The following is a 21,077-nucleotide window of genomic DNA, read 5'->3' on the forward strand; positions in this document are numbered from 1 at the left end:
CCTACAAAGATTAATAATGTTAATCTAAGTATCTTGCATTTATACTGGTACACAGCATATGGATTTCTGCCAGAATTCATCATCAATAACATTCAAAACACCACCAAATACAATAATTAACATTCTATTCTACAAACCATTTACTGCACTATTCTATAATTTTACCAATAGTTTTTACATGGGGTAGGAAAACACATCAAAAGGTGGTTTGTCCCAATATCAATGGTCAGAAATTAATAAAACACAACATATCCAGTTGGGAAAACATGGCACATGAATTTGGCTAGAAATTAAAGTATCTTATTTACTCTCCAAATATCTTTTAACAGGCGACATGTCCTGGTTCCTAACAGATCGATCAGCAAAATATATTTGTGGGCACTCTCTAATGCATAATAGACAAGTCCAAAGATACTAAGCTTATTCTTATTAATGAAATGATATTTTAATTATAAAATAAATTTTTGAATATACTTACCCGGTGAATATATAATAGCTGCAACTCTGTTGCTCGACAGACACATACAATAAAAACTCGCCAGCGATCGCTATACAAGTTGCGGGTGTGCCCACCAGCGCCAACTGTCGGCCAGATACCACTCTCGATGTAAACAAAGACTCAATTTCTTCTCATCCCACTGCGTCTCTATTGGGGAGGAAGGGAGGGTCGTTTAATTTATATATTCAACGGCTAAGTATATTCAAAAATTTATTTTATAATTAAAATATCATTTTTAAATATTTAACTTAGCCGGTGAATATATAATAGCTGATTCACACCCAAGGAGGTGGGTAGAGACCAGAGTTAAATATGTTTACATCGTATAAGCTAAGAGTTTTTTATTTCATTTTGGCAGTTATCAATATAACAAAACCAAAATAAATAGGTACCTGGTAAGGAAGTCGACTTAGACGATTACTCTGCCTTGTAAGTACGTCTTCCTTACGGAGCCCAGCGATCCTCTTAGGATGCTGACAGACCCCCAGGAGCTGAAGTATCAAGGGCTGCAACCCATACAACAGGACCTCATCAAACCCCTAATCTGGGCGCTCTCAAGAAATGACTTTGACCACCCGCCAAATCAACCATGATGCGAAAGGCTTCTTAGCCTTCCGGACAACCCATAAAAACAACATTAAAACATTTCAAGAGACAGATTAAAAGGGTATGGAATTAGGGAATTGTAGTGGTTGAGCCCTCACCCACTACTGCACTCGCTGCTACGAATGGTCCCAGTGTGTAGCAGTTCTCGTAAAGAGACTGGACATCTTTCAAGTAAAATGACGCGAACACTGACTTGCTTCTCCAATAGGTTGCGTCCATGATACTTTGCAAAGATCTATTTTGCTTAAAGGCCACGGAAGTTGCTACAGCTCTAACCTCGTGCGTCTTAACCTTAAGCAAAGATCGGTCTTCCTCACTCAAGTGTGAATGAGCTTCTCGTATTAACAATCTGATAAAATATGACAAAGCATTCTTTGACATAGGCAAGGATGGTTTCTTAACCGAACACCATAACGTTTCAGATTGGCCTCGTAAAGGTTTAGTACGAGCTAAGTAGAACTTAAGAGCTCTAACAGGGCATAAGACTCTTTCTAGTTCATTGCCTACGATCTCCGATAAGCTAGGAATATCGAAAGATTTAGGCCAAGGACGAGAAGGTAGCTCATTTTTGGCTAGGACACCAAGTTGCAGAGAACAAGTAGCTTTTTCTGACGAAAACCCGATGTTCTTGCTGAAGGCATGAAGCTCACTGACTCTTTTAGCCGAGGCTAAGCATACCAGGAAAAGAGTCTTAAGAGTGAAATCTTTCAGGGAGGCTGACTGTAAAGGCTCAAACCTGTCTGACATGAGGAATCTTAGGACCACGTCTAAATTCCACCCAGGAGTAGCCAAACGACGCTCCTTAGAGGTCTCGAAAGACTTAAGGAGGTCTTGCAGATCTTTATTGTTGGAAAGATCTAAGCCTCTATGCCGGAAGACCGAGGCCAACATGCTTCTGTAGCCCTTGATAGTAGGAGCTGAAAGGGATCGTACTTTTCTCAGGTATAAGAGAAAATCAGCTATTTGGGCTACAGAGGTACTGGTCGAGGATACGGAAACTGACTTGCACCAGTCTCGGAAGACTTCCCACTTCGATTGGTAGACTCTAATGGTAGACGCTCTCCTTGCTCTAGCAATCGCACTGGCTGCCTCCTTCGAAAAGCCTCTAGCTCTCGAGAGTCTTTCGATAGTCTGAAGGCAGTCAGAAGAAGAGCGTGGAGGCTTTGGTGTACCTTCCTTACGTGTGGTTGACGTAGAAGGTCTACTCTTAGAGGAAGACTTCTGGGAACGTCTACTAGCCATCGAAGTACCTCAGTGAACCATTCTCTCGCGGGCCAGAGGGGAGCAACTAACGTCAACCTTGTCCCTTCGTGAGAGGCGAATTTCTGCAGTACCTTGTTGACAATCTTGAATGGTGGGAATGCGTAAAGATCTAGATGTGACCAATCTAGGAGGAAGGCATCTATATGTATTGCTGCTGGGTCCGGGACTGGAGAGCAATAGATTGGAAGCCTCTTGGTCAGCGAGGTTGCAAAGAGATCTATGGTGGGTTGACCCCAAGTCGTCCAAAGTCTCTTGCACACATCCTTGTGGAGGGTCCATTCGGTTGGAATTACTTGACCTTTACGACTGAGACAATCTGCTAGGACGTTCAAGTCGCCCTGGATGAACCTCGTTACTAGGGAGATGCCTCGATCTTTTGACCAGATGAGCAGGTCCCTTGCGATCTCGTACAAAGTCAGTGAGTGGGTACCTCCCTGTTAGGAAATGTACGCCAAGGCCGTGGTGTTGTCCGAGTTTACCTCCACCACCTTGCCTCGAAGGAGATTCTCGAAGCTTATCAAGGCCAGATGAACTGCCAAAAGCTCCTTGCTGTTGATATGCATGCTCCTCTGACTCGAGTTCCACAGACCTGAGCATTCCCGACCGTCCAGCGTCGCGCCCCAGCCCAAGTCCGATGCGTCCGAGAAGAGAACGTGGTTGGGTATCTGAACTGCCAGGGGAAGACCCTCTCGTAGGCTGATATTGTCCTTCCACCAAGTCAGACAAGACTTTATCTTTTCGGAAATCGGGATCGAGACCGCCTCTAGCGTCTTGTACTTTTTCCAGTGAAAAGCCAGATGGAATTGAAGAGGACGGAGGTGTAGCCTTCCTAGCGAGACAAATTGCTCCAGGGATGACAGCGTCCCTACCAGACTCATCCACAGCCTGACTGAGCAGCGTTCTTTCTTCAGCATCTTCTGGATGGAGAGCAGGGCTTGATCTATTCTGGGGGCCGACGGAAAAGCCCGAAAAACTTGACTGTGAATCTCCATCCCTAAATACAGAATAGTTTGGGATGGGACCAGCTGTGACTTTTCCAAATTGACTAGGAGTCCCAATTCCTTGGTCAGATCTAGAGTCCAATTGAGATCCTTCAGACAGCGATGACTTGAAGAGGCTCTGAGAAGCCAGTCGTCCAAGTACAGGGAGGCTCTGATCTCCGATAGCTCGAAACTGGTACCCCACATTCCTGTAAACAAACCTCAGAAACGGTTGGGAATCCGGGTGTATAGGAATGTGGAAGTATGCCTCCTGAAGGTCGAGAGAGACCATCCAGTCGCCTTCCATAAATGCTGTCAAGACAGCCTGGTAGACTTCATCGTGAAGTTTGTCTTGACAATGAATACATTGAGCGCACTTGCCTCTTACGTACTCCTGCAGTGAACATGGCTGCCAAATCATGGAGCCATCCCTGAGGGACTTGTCCCTGCAGAGAACGTGGCTGTCAGATCATTGGAGCCATCCCTGAAAGCCTTGTTTATGCATGACATAATTGTACAGCAAAACTTCAAAGGCTCGAAAACAGCTGTGAAGTTGACCTGTAAAATCTTGGAGCGTCTCCTGGCCAGGCGCCAGGGAGAGTCTACGAGATTTGAGAAGTCTATCTGGGCAGAGGCAGGAACTCCCAAGCCGAGAACTTCTCTCGTGTCATATCAGACTCTCGCTCTATAAGCCAGTTTAAAAGAAGGGAAAGCAAAGGCTGTATCCCCCAAACTCCTCCTGGTGATAAACCAGTCGCCTAGCAAACGTAAAGCTCTCTAGGAGAGCGAGAGAGCACTAGCTTATAAAACAACGGCTTCGAAGTAGCTAGGCCTAGTGTAAGCTCTGACGTTAAGGCGAACGAGGAGCAGCAGTTACAAAAAGATCCGGACAAAGATCCTTAAAAATCAGCATGATTTATTTAAAGTCCATAGAGGGCTAAGCAGCTTTAGGCTCCTCTCCGTCTGACAGAGTCCTCAAGGGAATATCAGTTGGAGGGGGAACAGCAACTTCCTCATCTAAAGGAACCTTGTCCGATAATAGCTGAGTCTCAAGCAAGGGAGAGACCTACCGTGGTGGCAATGCTTTACAAGCAGAGTCCACACGCACTGGTGCATAAGTAGCGGACCAGGACGCAACGTCATGTAACTGCTTGACAGTCTGTGAACTGTCAACAACAACAGGTGCGAGAGACCAGGACGCAATGTCATGTAACTGCTTGACAGTCTGTGAACTGTCAACAACAACAGGTGCGTGAGGACGCACAGCGTCCACTCGAGACTGCTTTGACCGCCTAGACTGAGCAGTCAAAACAACTCTAGAATGCGGAGGTTGACGCACAGCGTCAAAACAAGTCAACTCCGATTGTTAGCGAACGTCCTGAACGTCAACAGGAGCATCAGCAAGTGGCCTAACGTCCAAATGTGGCTGAAAATCCACACAAGACCGCATCGAGTGTGGTTCTAAACAACCTGACTGACGTGACTTAGCTACGCCAACGTCAACAGGACGCACAAAGGAACGTTAGGTTGGCTGAAAGCCAGGATCTCGATGAGATAAACGGCTAGGCTCAACGGACTAATCGGCAGAATAGTCTTCCATAAGGGAGGCAAGCTTATTCTGCATGTCTTGCCGTACAACCAATTTAGGATCAACGGAAAAGGTTGCGGTAAGAGACGAGGGTAACGTCTGTGACCGCAAAACCTTGCCAACAAAAAGACTCTCGGAGTCTGTGTTACGCTTTTGTTAGGCGGCGAGCAGTCTTCCGATGACTGCATAGGGTCAGAGCTGTCCTAATGGCTACAACCAGGACGCTGGACCTGTCCTCAAAGGACTGACTTTCGCTTAAGGGCCTCGAAACCTTGTTTCAGGTTTCTTATGCGAAAAGCCTTCGGATGACGAGGAGAAAAACGTCTCTCTCGCCTTATGGTAGGGGTGATCTTGATAAGATACACCCGATACCATAGAGGGAACGTCTGTTCGCTGATCAAGGCCTCTCGAACCCATAAGTCGTACGACATTACTTCTCCCCTGGGCTTGGGAGCTTGCAAGAGGTCCCGGACTAGGCGAACGACAGGCACGAACAGACGAACCCTCGGTCGCAACACTGATAACACTTTGCGCAATATCACTTTATCACTACGATTTTCTGTTTAGCACTTATTTCACTGAAATCGAAACTTTTACTGATTTCTACCTGAAGCACGCAATTCTAACCTCATCAAAAGGTAGTAATAGCGAAATTAGTCGTATAATGCAAGCACATTAATACCAGCAAAAAACAGTAAACATATTTTAAGATAAAAAATTCAGTGGCTGGAGAAGAGACAAAACACTAGTTCATTCAAAACTACGTTTTCAATCTCTCACCGTACATTGCCTGGGGACGAGAATAAAAAAACTAAAAACGTTTTATCCTTTCTCCCCGTACAGAGACTAGGGACGAGAGTAACTCGAGAACAACGTTACCCGCTTGAACGGAACGTTTTCTCCCCTCTCTCTCCCTCCGTCTCTATCTCTCTCTCTCTTTCTTGATTACGCACCTAAGAGAAGAGCCCACTTACGTTTCGTCAAAAAAACATGTTATTTGACCAAAGGAAAAAAACTGAAAGGTTTTTCAATTAAAAAGTTCCTTTAAAATATAATTTAAAACATTTAAGCTTTGAAAGAAGAATGAACAAAACGTCAGAATCGATTTACTCTTTCTGCAAAGTGAAACCGTGATACTCTCTCTCTCTATCGTAACGATAGAGCCCAAACTGCGTAGCATAAATAAACTAAACGTTAGTTCATCTTTGAAACAGTACGAAGACTATTCAAAGAAAATCTTTCATAGAATATCTATTAAAAAAAATATCCATTTAAAAAGTTTTAAATCATTAGCTCTTTAAAAGCTATTTACGATTGAAAGGGCTCAACGTTGTTTAACTTCAGTTTCCAAGTTAGGACCGCCTACTCTCAGGAAGGTCGCATATAAACAAATCATTAAAATTTATTTTCATGTTTATTATAAATGGAAAGTTAATCGAAGAGGCCTAATAAAGGCGGTGAGATATAAAATATATAGAGGAAAATCTATAATTAATTTATAACGTGATAAGATAATTGCTAAAAGCCTAAACACACTTCCGTCTAAGGGAAGGGTCGGCCATTTAAAAGTCAAAGAAAGTCCATACTCTCTTTGTCATCAAAAAAATAAATCTATCCAAAAACGAGTTCAAGATTTAAGATGAAGATAAAACACCTGCACTGTGAAAGCTCAAACCAAATTAAAGTACTTCACCAAATATGATAGGAAAAACTCCAGGTTCTACAGCGAGTAAAAGTACGTCTTGTCGACACGTCGACAGAGAAGAAATTGAGTCTTTGTTTACATCGAGAGTGGTATCTGGCCGACAGTTGGCGCTGGTGGGCACACCCGCAACCTGTATAGCGATCGCTGGCGAGTTTTTATTGTATGTGTCTGTCGAGCAACAGAGTTGCAGCTATTATATATTCACCGGCTAAGTTAAATATTTAAAAATTAGGATTATTTTACTTGTGCCATAAACAACATTAGGTTAATATATGATAGTTTAATTACTAGCGAAAATGAAATTCGCTATAAGAAATGGGCAAGTGCTGGCTAGTTTGTTGTTTTTCTCTGTATGTTTGATGGGGGCTGGGGCATAATAACTTACGTATCGGTCGATTTAAATGTGAAGTATGTTTTTCACTCTAAGTCCATTGTTTACATTTGAGAGACTGAAGGGGACTTACTCCGCATGCGTTTTTCTTCCGTGGATTGCGGAGCTTTCTGTGCATTTACAATGACGTATTTGTCAGGTGGTTTTTTTTAAACCAATTAACAGCTTACAATTACTTCTTCAGAAGTTTCTGGATGTTGTTCTACAACAGCCATTTCTTTCCCACCTTCGCCTTCAGTTTTAAGTTAACCACCATTTCGTAAAGATGTCTCGAAGAATGAACTTAAGGGAAGCACAGCACATCAATCTATTTCGAAATTTAGTGTAATTTTGTTTATGTCGGCAATTGATTATGAAGAAAATGTTCTCCGTTCAGTGTAAAGCTATGGTTACTCATGTGAATTAAAAAATAACAGCGAAATAACGCTTCAAAAGTTTGATTCTGACTTAATTTTCAGGGAAGGCCAGCACATTTTCTACTGCAAAGCTTTTGTAAAGATTGCCAAGAAAAAAAACAAAAGGCGACGGTGTCAATCATAAGGTAAGGAATTAGTTGTGATTTATTCTTTCATAATGGAAGGATTTATTTGTGATTTATTCTTTCATAATGGAAGGATTTATTTGTGATTTATTTCATCATAATGTAAGGATTTATGTGATTTACTTTGTTTGCGACCTGGCTAGTGGTTGTGACCTGGCAAGGGGGTCCAATGCTAGGGGCTGTGACCTGGGAAGGGGGTCCAGGGGCTTGCCCCCAGCTAGGGGTTATGACCTGGGAACTATCATGTTAGGTTAGGTGGGTTTGTTAAGTTCTGTACCATTTTACAAATTTCAAAAGTGTAAAACAATCATGCTTGGCCTATTTTCAAACATTTACGTGAACCATATATTTTTCCAACTGGTTATCTAGTCCTTATTTTGCATTTCTGACCATTATTATTGCTGTAAATCACTCTTTTTATGAAATTTCCCCACCCAAAAAACATTGGTTTCCCACTGGTGTTCCCAATAATTTTCTTTATATAAGGGGGTCCAAAAGCTCATGAACGGGTGGTTTTCCCCAATAATCAAGGTCAGAAATGCATAGAACATAAGATAACAAGTAGGAAAAACATATGGTTCATGTATTTAGCTAGAAATTAAAGTATCATTTATTTACCCAACATTACTAATTAAATTAACCTTTAATTTTTTCTCATTCGACCTTGAAATCAGTTGGGATAACACTTTGCTATCATTAGTTATGGCAACCTATTGTGGTAAGTTTTGTATTTTTACATTCTCCAGAGCCTTTGTATATCAGCGGCCAGTTCCTCCTCTAGCATGCATACAAAATAGACACCAACTAACCTAAATTCCCCCGTCCCTTAACGTAACTTATAAGCTGTATCCTTTCTTACCTAGCGCAGTAGGGGAGGGGGGGTAACACCCTCTGCAAACCCCTGTACACTGCCAAAATCTTAACCAGCCATCATCATACATATGCCCCAATGCTTCTTTCATTTGCATGGTCCTACTTAGGTATACAACCAGATTCCTGATAGGATTTGGCAACATTCCTACGTTTATGTCGTGTTTCATTAATTGTCGGCAAATCTGCATATTGTACTATGTGAAATGTGTACTGCCCGAATTACCCATATATACCAAGCCACTGACCTAACCTTGCCTTGCCCTTAGGGTTTTAAGTTTGGAACTGGACGGACCTACTTAGCATAAACTCTTACCTTCCATTTCTCTCATGGCTTCCAGTTCATCTTGGTACATCATTTCAAATGCATCATCTGGGTCGGGATACTCGTCCATCTTGAACGAATCTTGATATACAAATCAAAAATATAGTTAAGAAATCGTTAATTGAAACCAGTCTCCAGTCAGCACAACTGTGACAAACTGACAATAACAAATCAACGATATGTTTCGCGCGCGCCATATGACGACACATAGTGGAACCTTACTTATGTAACGGCTCCTCGGTTATTGGCGTGACCGGACCATCTACATCACTATTATTATTATTATTATTAATATTTGCTAAGCTAAAACCCTAGTTGGAAAAGCAAGAAGCTATAAGCCCAACAGGTAAAATAGCCCAGTGAGAAAAGGGAAAACTACAAGAGAAGTATAAGAACAATAATACAGTAACACCAAGCTAAGTCTTTCATATATAACCTATAAAAACTTGAAATTAACAAGAGGACAACTTCAAAATAACAATAGGAAGAGGAAAAAGACTTCAACCAAGAGATCTCTAACCCAAGACAGTGGAAGACCATGGTACAGAAGCTATGTCACTACCCAAGACTAGAGAACAATGGTTTGATTTTAGTGTCCTAATTGGTGATAGATAGTAATTTTAGTTTTTGGTTGAAATTTTCACGATTTATTAGATGATTTGTACGCCTAAAAACTGATTACTTTGCTTAAGGGCTGTTTTTCTGGTTATATACTGATAATTAAAGAGACCGCAGAAGAAAAATTGGCAAAAGTATACTAAGGGAAAGTACTTATTGAAGAACAAGTACATGAGCAACCCTGGATGAATGATGAAATAAAAAAAGGGAAGGATGAAATAAAAAAAAAGGAATAAAGAAAAGGATCTACACAGAAAGAAAACAAATAAAATCAATATAGATGTGTAAAAAAAGTATTAAAGCAGAAATATGATCAAATGAAGAGAGGAGTGAAAGAATTGATAAAGAAGGAAATTACTATAGTTGAAATAAGGGTAACGGAAGAAATAAAAATGAATAAGAATAAAAAACTCTGGGAAAACAGACAGAATAAGGAACAGACAGAAAGCAAGGAGAGCAAGGAACTAATTTAAATAATGAAGAATAAAAAGATGAATTAGTCAAATACTGGAAACCATATATTGTAAGCAGAAAAATAAAATAGACTTAGTTTGGAATGAAGAAAAACGGATTGAATATGAAAATGAAATAGCGCACAAGGAAGAATAGATGGATATAATATGCCAGGCATACTGAGAGAGCACTGTGACTTTGTAATGGTAACAAAAGGGAAAATAAAACCATTGGAAAATCCAAAAATCACAATAGTAAAAGTAAAGAATTGCCGGGAAAAACTAAAGGTGAAAAAAACAACAGGGCCAGATGGCCTTAAAATCAAGCTCTATAAGATACTAGGAAAAATAAAAGCGTCTTGAAACCTTACAGAATGTTACCAAAAACCAAAATGAGTTGTATGAAAAAAATCATTATGTGGAAGAAGTCAAGAACAAAGATGATTGAAAAGAAAAGAAGGCCAATGGCAAAAGACCTAAGACCTATAGCTCTATTAAACATTTCATATAAAATACTCATGGCGATGGTGAAAAAGGAAATAGAAAATCGCCTAGGAATGAATGAGGAAGATAATGATTGTCAAGCAGGATTTACAGGAGGCAGGATAGAGGACAATATCTTTATGTTACAGTAATATGGAGAAGAGAGCTATAGAAACAAGAAACAGCTACAGACTTTAGTAAAGCCTTTGAATCAGTAAAAAAGGGAGGTATTAATAGAAGTTTTAAAAGAATCCAGAATTAACACCAAAATCATAAGTGCAATTGCAAATATTTACCAGGGAGATACTACAGGCATTGACATAGGAGAGGGTATAAAACAAGAAATGAAAGGTTACGAGTGGAATAAAACAGGGTCGCACTTTTAAAATTAATTATATATATTGTCATGAAAAATGGAAAAGGAAGCACACGGTGTAAGAAATCATTTAATAGAGATAGTATCATTGTATTTTGGAGGTGATGCCTTAGTGATTGCAGAGGGTATAGATCATACAAAGCGCAACATCTAACTATTAATAGAAACTGGAAAAGGTGAGGGTTAGAAATAAATAAAGAAAATAATATGATTTACAACATGAAAGAAAAGCCAGATCACATGGAGGGAATCAAAGTGGTAGAAAGTTCAACATACTTAGGAATTAAACTAGACAGTAATAGGAAGAACTGGGAAACCTAACAGTTGAAGTGAACAGATATAATAAGACCCATGAAGCACTCTGAATAAAAATTGACAATGGCCGTACCAAGATTAGATTAAGAGTAGTGTATGCTCCACAAATGGGTAAAAGTACCAAGAAGGAAAAGAAAGAAATGTATAAAGTAATAAAAGAACAAGTCAAGATAGCAGATATGAACAGAGAAAAATTATTAATAGTGGGAGACTTTAATCGTAAAGTAGGAGAAAATAATTAGAAATAGGTCTGAATATCAGCAAGTAACATGATGCTACCACAGCTAGTGGATAATGTGAATTTAGGTATTATCAATACACACGATAAAAATGCAGAGGAAAATGGACTAGAAGTGAAAATGGAAAATGTACGATTATAGACTATGGAATGATCAAAACAGAGGACGAGGAGGAAGTCAAAAGGATCCACTTAGACGAAGAAAAAGTAGTAACTCTACAGAATAAACAGATTGGGTTACTTAAACAGATCACAATTCCATGCTAACTGAAACGGACTGGCAAACGGGTACTAATCTGAATAATCAGAAGCGAAGAAACCTGAATTTGAAAAGATTTAAAAAGACTGAAGCTGCAGAACTATTGGGAATCATCCAAGGGAATTGGACGATAAAACAAAAGTATAAAATATGGCAAGAAAGGGTTACTAGGATAAAGGAGAAATACAGTTAGAAACTTAGTAGAAAAGTTCAACACAAAACCAGAATAATTAGTTTAATGACGATGAAGAGGAAAATAAAGAAGATTAGATTGAAGGAAAAGAATTTAGGAAACAGACGACTCCATAAAGTTCAAGAAAAACTGATAGACAAGTTCATAATAAAAGAAAATACCTGAGAAAATGCAAAGGTCATGCAAATAGCAGATAACATTAAAAGAAAAGATAGGGGTCAATGGAGCATCTTTCTGGGATTTCAAAAAGAAAAAAAAATAGATGGACATGAGACAAGTCCTATGACTGCCATTAGAAATAAAGATGGATTAACAATATAAATGTTGAGGATATCAAAAGAGAATTTAAATTTTATTATACTGACCTATTTAAGTTGCAAAAGAGCAATACAGAAGTGTAGAAACAAGCCTACAAAGTTAAAGAATTGGCCTTAAGGTGTTTTTTTTTTCTTTTTTTTTTTAATAAATTTATTACGCCCATTGGCGTCCGGCATTTGAGTAAATGGTAATACAGTAATATTGTTTACATCTACATTGTAATTAAGTTATGCCAAAAGAATAAAAAAGAAATAAAGTATATACAGACATTTAAGTACATATTAAAACAATATTGTTTACATCTGCAGTATACTGAATAATGAAGGTTATACAAAGGAATACAAAATAAAGTATAGACAGACATTTAGTACACATTAAAAATAATATTGTTCATTTCTATATATTAAAGGTTATACAAATGAATTCATATGGAATCCAAATTAAATTTAGTTTGATTTCGTAGGTAGGTTGTACCTATCTTTAGTTAATATTGCAAAACAGTTGATTATTCAGTATCCACCAAAGTGAGGATGGCACATGAGGATCTCATCGAGCAAATTATTATCTGTCAATAACTTTTTACATATATCAACTATTGTGAGTCTTTAGGGTAATATGTCACTAACAATTGGACATTCCAGGCAATAGTGTTCCAGGGTGTTGGCGTTGGGTGCGTCTCATAACCTACAGGAGGAGAAGTGAGGAACTCCATCTTGCTCAGCCACCTGCCAAACTGGTCGCCAACTCAGCCGAAGACGCGCACAAACCACATTATTTTGACAAACCATGAGTACGCTGCGGCGATACTTGTGTTGGTGGGGAAAGAAGTGATCATAATGCTGTATTGATACACTGGTGGCTCTCTCGGCATTACTACAATGATGAGTAGGTGAGCGAGCACCTTGGCGCACCATTTTTCTGCAGCACAGGAGAGATGGAGTGGGAGCATCAGCATCTGCAGGATCCAGTTGACAGGTAGCCTTTACGAAATGGTCAACGGTGTTGTTAGCCAGAGGACCCACGTGAGAGGGAATCCATAGGAAGTGCACTACCAGTGAGCTCATGTTGGCCATTTCTAGTTGCCTATGTATTTGTGTAACCAGGGGCTGGTATGCTGGCTTATGTGATGAAAGGGCTTGGAGTGCTGGATGCGAGTCGTAGATGATCAAGCCGTTGTTTCCGGTCCGTGTGATTAAAATAACTGCATCCAGAAGTCCATATAGTTCACAATATGCCGAGCTTGATGACTTTGGGAGGCGACAGCCTGTCCAGCCCTCTGGCGGGGATTCCAAAGTGGGGGAGAAAACAGCACATCCAGCACTGCCATCCTGCTGCAGGGAGCCGTCTGTGTAGAGGTGATGGGCTACACTGAGGGAGAAAGATAGTCTGTCGATGGTCTCCAATGCACGTTGTTGTTGAAGTTGAGGCAATTCAGTCTTAGAGACTGGAGTGTAAGAGATTGTGGGCACAGGAGTCTGCCAGGGTGCAAGGCCATGATCCACGTTCTCTGCCACGATGTTGATGTCAAGCCCCCGAATGCTTGAACAGACAGTACTAACTAGTGTACGTCCCCCCTGGCGTAGTTGTGGACGAGGTGCATCTAGATCGAGAGAAGTTCTCATGATGTTTGAATAATGAGGAGACAGGTGAGGGTAATACAGGCATTTGATACTGAAGTAGGTGACACTGGAGTATATTCTCTCAATGAGTGGAGGGAGACGGAGTTTGTGTTGCATGTTTACAATTCTAGAGGATGCTGGACAACCTAGAATGAAGCTCATTGCTTGGTTCTGGAATTTTTCAAGAGGCTGTAAAGTTGATCTGGAGAGTTGACATAGTGCAGAGAAAAGATAATCTATCACTAAGCAGATGAAAGCAATATATATGGTTCTGGCGACTGGGATAGATACTCCTGCAGAATAATTAGTAAGCCACTTGAGAGGAGTCAGGCGTCGCTATAACCGAGCCAGCAGATCTTGAACAATGGGATGTACTCTCTGTCTTGCTGGAATGGATGGTGTAATTCGCACTGGTGCTCCCAATAGATATATAGTGTGCATAAAGGTAGAACATTGTTCCCCACAGTAAATTCTGGTAGATTCCTTTGTGGCCTTGGGGAGAAGATTCTACTTTTTCCTGGGGAAATGATAAGGCTACAGGAGGATGCTGATTCGTAGAAGGAAGAAAGGAAGCTTTGCAAGTAATCCGGAGATGTTGAGTGAATGCAAATATCGTCTGCGTAGCAAGTGATGGTTGTGTTATCAGTATTAGGAAGCAAGGAGAGAAGGCGATGAAGGAGAATATTAAATAAAAATGGACTAAGTACTCTCCCTTGTGGAGTACCAAGTTCAAGTTCCTTTGCAGTGCTCAATGCTCGCTTAAACAGCACACGAGAGACTCTATTTCGAAGATAGCCACGTATCCACCTCAAAAGGTTTCCCTTTATTCCAAAATCAATAAGCTGGTCTAAAATAATGTCTCTATTTGCAACGTCAAATGCACTTTTCAAATCAATGAAGGCTACAACACTGGTTGGGGAGAGACGAGTGTAGAGCTCCATGAGACGATGTGTTCCTCATTGGGGTAGGAAGCCGTATATTCTAGACGAAAGCTTATCTTGCAGCCAGAACATAAGGCGTGAGAGGAGAATACATTCAAATACTTTGCAGAAACAGGAAGTGAGGGAGATAGGACGAAATTTGTCAGTGCCGGGCTTGGAAACGGGTACAATTGTACTATGAGTCCAAGCTAGGGCCACATATCCCAGGCAGAGGCAGAGGTTGTAGAGCTGGGGGAGAGGGTTGCCAGGTACTTTTATGAGTGTGCAAAGGACTGCATAGGTGATGCTATCATCACCGGGAGCTGACTTCTTACTCTTTGCTAAGGCACGTCGTAGCTTTTCCTTAGTTATGGGTACATCGTCCTCTTTCTCACTGCTCAGTAAGGCGGAACTGAGACATAAGGCACGATTGTTTTCTTACGAGGAGAGAGAGTCTTGTATATGAGTTGGAAGGTTGATGGTTCGTGACTGTGCTGACCATTCATTAATAAGGTCATGTGCATACTGAGCAGGGCTGTGGTGGAGGACACTTGAGGGTTTTTTCTTCAGAATCCTGTAGATGAGGTGCCACATGGAACTGATGCTTGTTAGATGGTTGATGCTGTCTGTCAATTTGTACCAGGAATCTTTTTTTCACATTGTTGTAGAGCAAGTAGATCATCTCTTGATAGTTGATACTGGTGCAGAGTCTCAGGACTTGGTTGTCTCATAAAGGCAAGGCCATCATCCTTCGCCTTCTTTTCTGCCTGAGAAATTCGATTATCGAGGGTCATGGCACCAACACGATGTCTGATATGTGGCTTTTTGATGTATTGTGTGTGGAAAGCATGTGTGGTACTAACAAGTAAGGAGTAATATCTCTGGACAGTGGAGGTCAAATGTAGGGAGAAGCTTAGTCATGTCCTTAGGTGGAATTGTGATGCAAGTGCGATTTTGTATTGGAGTAGGTGTAGCGGGAAGTGAATAAAGGATGCTGAGACCAATGTGATCAGAGAAGAGCGTAGGAACCATTACACACTTGACTCGGGAAGGTACGAGTCCACAGGTCAAGATGTGATCCAAAGCACCACCTCGTGCATACGTAGATCCACCAATGTCCCAGTGAGTCAGTTGATTTTGACGAATGTATCTTAGAAGTAGGTTCCCGTTGCAGTTCACAGTGCCAGCAAGATCTCCCAAATCTGGATGATGGGCATTAAAATCTCCCATGTAAACCATACCACGGAGGGTTGGGGCTGGAAGCTTGGCTGTATTTATCCTACCTGGTGCTGCATTTACATTGCACAGTCGTATGGTGCCTCTGCCAACAGTAATCTCAAATAATTGAAATGTTGTATCTTCATCCTCAGAGTTTGGGAGAAGTCTATGCTGGATTGAAGGACGTATATAGGTGATGAGGCCATGTCTTACTAAATGGATATAGGATACATAGCCAGTGCGCGAGGGAGCTTCTTCCCTTGGCTGAGCATTACCAACAAAAGCTTCCTGAATTAGAATAACATCTGGATGGTGACTATGTACAATTCCCTTAAGTGCAGAAAGTTTTGCCCAGTTTGTAATACCACAGGCATTCCACGAGTTAATATTAAGCTTCACTTGGTTGTACCTTGGAAGAACGGCGACTAGATGAAGAGGCAGTGGTGACACGGGTAAGCATTGGTGGTGTATCATATGACAAAGGTCCTGTATGGGGATTAGTAACACTCTCAAGACGTGTAGCAAGTGAGTCAAGTTTCTCAGTGAGTGTAGTAACTGATGTGATGATAACCTGCTGAGCTTCAACGAGAGATTGTAGTGTGGTATCATTAGTAGCAAATTTAGAAGTTAGATGGTCAAAGGAGGCTACGAGACTGTCCATGCTAGTGTCCATGCTCTCTAAATGAGATTCAATGGCTTCAAAACGTGATGTAAGGGAGTCACACCGAGACTTGAGGACATCTACAGCATTACGAAGTGTAGACACTTGTGAGGAGGCAGTAACGGTGGGTTTGATTGATGGCATCGGAAGCTGATGTGCAATATACTGGTTCCATGCAGTGCTTGATAGTCTGGTACAGCCATGCCACACATTAACTCCGGGCGCATTACATCTCAGGCATTTCCAATGTGAGGTGTCTGGTGTATGTAGAGGTAATGAGCATGATGTTGATGCCGAGACAGTGTCAACCACTGTAGGTAGTACAGCGGGGCGATGAGGGCAGGTCCGACTGTCATGCTCAGCAGCAAAAAATGCACACTTTGCAGGGGCACCACAGTATCTTGAGATGTGACTGATACCCCAGCATTTGAAGCACCACGGCTTTTCGTCTGGCATTCTGCGTAGTTCACATGATGGTAAACAAGGGAGGAAAGAGAAGTTAACAAAAGGCGGGGGTGGATCTGGGTTGCTCCAAGTAATAACAATACGATTGATGGACTTTCCATCCTGTTGGAAACGACGTACAGTGTGTACTCCCGTTAGTTCCTTAGCTAATGAAGGGTCTACATCCACAGGATATCGAGTGATGAGATATGTAGAGAACTTACGGGGTCTGTTTACAGCATCCTGAACATCTAACACAAGTGATAGAACCTCCCCAGCCTTGACCCTATTTATGATATCCAGGTGATGCCTCGAAATGTAAACAAAACGAGAAGTGACCGCAAACATTTTAACTCCAGTCAATTCCCGATCGAGGCTGAACATCTTGGTAACCTCTGATAGCCAGCGAAGCTTCACATTAACCCCCGGATTCTCTCTAAATAGGAGCTTTATGTATTCAGCACGTGAAGCAAAGGCAAGTAGAACAGTTTTTGTAGCCAGGATAGTTATACAGTACTCTGAATAGCAGGTCGAGGCAGGGAACTATTTACAACTTCATTTTGAGAGGAAGAAGCATCACCCTTTGTAGTTTTAGTAGCAGGGGATGTTGGCACATTACTGCTATCTGAATCATGCTCCATACATAGCTTGTTGGAGGTAGGGGTATGGTCCATGAGACTAGGAGCTGCACCAGGGGATCAACTTATGAGATTTAGTAGAGACAAGTCGTGGCCTATGTTCCTGTGTAAGCAGATGCGTTTCAACATTATCATCACTTAGAGCAAGGTCCTCCTCAACATCAGCGAGAGTACCAGGTCCCAAGAATTCCATAGTCATTATCTACTGGTGTTATAACAATGCCCGTGTCTGATTTCGTTTCTCTGGTACAGTAACGTTGCCATGACGGGGATAACCACGTCACACACACTGCACTGCGCATGCGCGGTTTAGGAAAAACTTGAACGTAGTGGTATGGCCGAGTGAACAAGATTTTCATTCCTAAATATAGTCTAAGTTCAAAAACTTGTAAACACACTAATGTCACAGCACTGATCACTAAGCACTGCCACAGCTTTCAGTTAATTCTAGGTGATGTAAATCTTCGTATCTCCTAAATAATCGGGAAAGTTTTCAGAGCACACAAATGCGCTTGTTGACAGACAAAGTCCAAGCAAAAAGGTAGAGTAACGAAGAAGACCCAGCAAGAGGTAGATGCTGTAATACTACTGTTTCAAAACTTTCAAATAAATGAATATCGGAGTTCTAGTATTTCAGAACTTTCAAATAAATGAATGCCGGAGTTTTAGCATTTCAGAACTTTCAAATAAATGAATACCGGAGTTCTAGTGTTTCAGAACTTTCAACTAAATGAATGCCAGAGTTCTAGTATTTCAGAACTTTCAAATAAATGAGGGCCGGAGTTTTAGTGTTTCAGAACTTTCAAATAAATGAAGGCCGAAGTTCTAGTGTTTCAGAACTTTTAAATAAATTAATGCCAGAGTTCTAGTGTTTCGGAAATTTAAAATAAACAAATTTCTGAGTTCTAGTGTTTCAGAACTTTCAAATGAATGAATGCCAGAGTTCTAGTATTTCAGAACTTTCAAATAAATGAGGGCCGGAGTTTTAGTGTTTCAGAACTTTCAAATAAATGAAGGCCGAAGTTCTAGTGTTTCAGAACTTTTAAATAAATTAATGCCAGAGTTCTAGTGTTTCGGAAATTTAAAATAAACAAATTTCTGAGTTCTAGTGTTTCAGAACTTTCAAATGAATGAATGCCAGAGTTCTAGTGTTTCTGAACTTTCAAATATATGAATGTCGGAATTCTAGTGTTTCAGAACTTTCAAATAAATGAATATCGGAGTTCTAGTGTTTGAAAACTGTCAATTAAATGAATTCCAGAGTTCTAGCATTTCAGAACTTTCAAATAAATGAATGCCGGAGTTCTAACATTTTAAAACTGACAACTAAATGAATACCAGAGTTTTAGCATTTCAGAACTTTCAAATAAATGAATGCCAGAGTTCTAGCATTTTAAAACTGTCAAATAAAGGAATTCCAGAGTTCTAGTATTTCAGAACTTTCAAATAAATGAATGCCAGAGTTCTAGCATTTTAAAACTGTCAAATAAATTAATTCCAGAGTTCTAGTATTTCAGAACTTTCAAATAAATTAATGGCGGAGTTCTAGTGTTTGAAAACTGTCAATTAAATGAATTCCAGAGTTCTAGCATTTCAGAACTTTCAAATAAATGAATGCCAGAGTTCTAGCATTTTAAAATTGTCAATTAAATGAATTCCAGAGTTCTAGCATTTCAGAACTTTCAAATAAATGAATGCCGGAGCTCTAGTGTTTCAGAACTTTCAAATAAATGAATGCCAGAGTTCTAGCATTTTAAAACTTTCAAATAAATGAATTCCAGAGTTCTAGTATTTCAGAACTTTCAAATAAATGAATGTCGGAGTTCTAGTGTTTGAAAACTGTCAATTAAATGAATGCCAGAGTTCTAGCATTTCGGAACTTTCAAATAAATGAATGCCAGAGTTCTAGCATTTTAAAACTTTCAAATAAATGAATTCCAGAGTTCTAGTATTTCAGAACTTTCAAATAAATGAATGTCGGAGTTCTAGTGTTTGAAAACTGTCAATTAAATGAATGCCAGAGTTCTAGCATTTCAGAACTTTAAAACAAATGAATGCCAGAGTTCTAGCGTTTTAAAACTGTCAAATAAATGAATTCCAGAGTTCTAGCATTTCAGAACTTTCAAATAAATGAATGCTGGAGTTCTAGCATTTTAAAACTGTCAATTATATGAATGCCAGAGTTCTAGCATTTCAGAACTTCCAAATAAATGAATGCCGGAGTTCTAGCGTTTGAAAACTGTCAATTAAATGAATGCCAGAGTTCTAGCATTTCAGAACTTTCAAATAAATGAATGTCGGAGTTCTAGTGTTTTAAAACTGTCAATTAAATGAATGCCAGAGTTCTAGCATTTCAGAACTTTCAAATAAATGAATGCCAGAGTTCTAGCGTTTTAAAACTGTCAATTAAATGAATTCCAGAGTTCTAGTATTTCAGAAATTTCATATAAATGAATGTCGGAGTTCTAGCATTTCAGAACTTTCAAATAAATGAATGTCTGAGTTCTAGTGTTTTAAAACTGTCAATTAAATGAATGCCTGTGTTCTAGCATTTCAGAACTTTCAAATAAATGAATGTCGGAGTTCTAGTGTTTTAAAACTGTCAATTAAATGAATTCCAGAGTTCTAGCATTCCAGAACTTTCATATAAATGAATGCCAGAGTTCTAGCATTTTAAAACTGTCAATTAAATGAATTCCAGAGTTCTAGTATTTCAGAACTTTCAAATAAATGAATGCCTGAGTTCTAGTGTTTCAGAACTTTCAAATAAATGAATGCCTGAGTTCTAGTGTTTCAGAACTTTCAAATAAATGAATGCCTGAGTTCTAGTGTTTCAGAACTTTCAAATAAATGAATGCCTGAGTTCTAGTGTTTCAGAACTTTCAAATAAATGAATGCCTGAGTTCTAGTGTTTCAGAACTTTCAAATAAATGAATGCCTGAGTTCTAGTGTTTCAGAACTTTCAAATAAATGAATGCCGGAGTTCTAGTGTTTCAGAACTTTCAAATAAATGAATGCCTGAGTTCTAGTGTTTCAGAACTTTTAAATAAATGAATGCCGGAGTTCTAGTGTTGCAAAACTTTCAAATAAATGAATACCGCAGTTCTAGTGTTTCAGAACTTTAAAAAAAATGAGTGCCTGAGTTCTAGTGTTTCAGAACTTTTAAATAAATGAATGCCGGAGTTCTAGTGTTTCAAAACTTTCAAATAAATGAATACCGCAGTTCTAGTGTTTCAGAACTTTCAAATAAATGAATGCCTGAGTTCTAGTGTTTCAGAACTTTTAAATAAATGAATGCCGGAGTTCTAGTGTTTCAAAACTTTCAAATAAATGAATACCGCAGTTCTAGTGTTTCAAAACTTTCAAATAAATGAATGCCGGAGTTCTAGTGTTTCAGAACTTTCAAATAAATGAATGACGGAGTTTTAGTGTTTCAGAACTTTCAAATAAATGAATGCCAGAGTTTTAGCATTTCAGAACTTTCAAATAAATGAATGCCGGAGTTCTAGTGTTTCAGAACTTTCAAATAAATGAATTCCGGAGCTCTAGTATTTCAG

The 21,077-nt window shown here is 39.8% G+C and overlaps 2 protein-coding genes across 2 annotated transcripts in view; both read right to left on the reverse strand.

The window, feature by feature from the left end:
- Positions 1-8,918, reverse strand: part of LOC137616742 (chromosome transmission fidelity protein 18 homolog) — a 120,481-nt gene extending 111,563 nt beyond the window's left edge. The window contains exon 1 of the mRNA XM_068346743.1: positions 8,760-8,918. Coding sequence (XP_068202844.1) covers positions 8,760-8,838 — 79 coding nt within the window. The 5' untranslated portion in view covers positions 8,839-8,918. The remainder of the gene's footprint in view (positions 1-8,759) is intronic.
- LOC137616579 (zinc finger protein OZF-like) overlaps positions 1-21,077 on the reverse strand; it is a 243,865-nt gene that overhangs the window by 122,979 nt on the left and 99,809 nt on the right. The gene's annotated exons all lie outside the window — the stretch shown is intronic.

This window comes from Palaemon carinicauda, chromosome 22, assembly GCF_036898095.1.
Source record: "Palaemon carinicauda isolate YSFRI2023 chromosome 22, ASM3689809v2, whole genome shotgun sequence".
Classification (NCBI taxonomy): domain Eukaryota; kingdom Metazoa; phylum Arthropoda; class Malacostraca; order Decapoda; family Palaemonidae; genus Palaemon; species Palaemon carinicauda.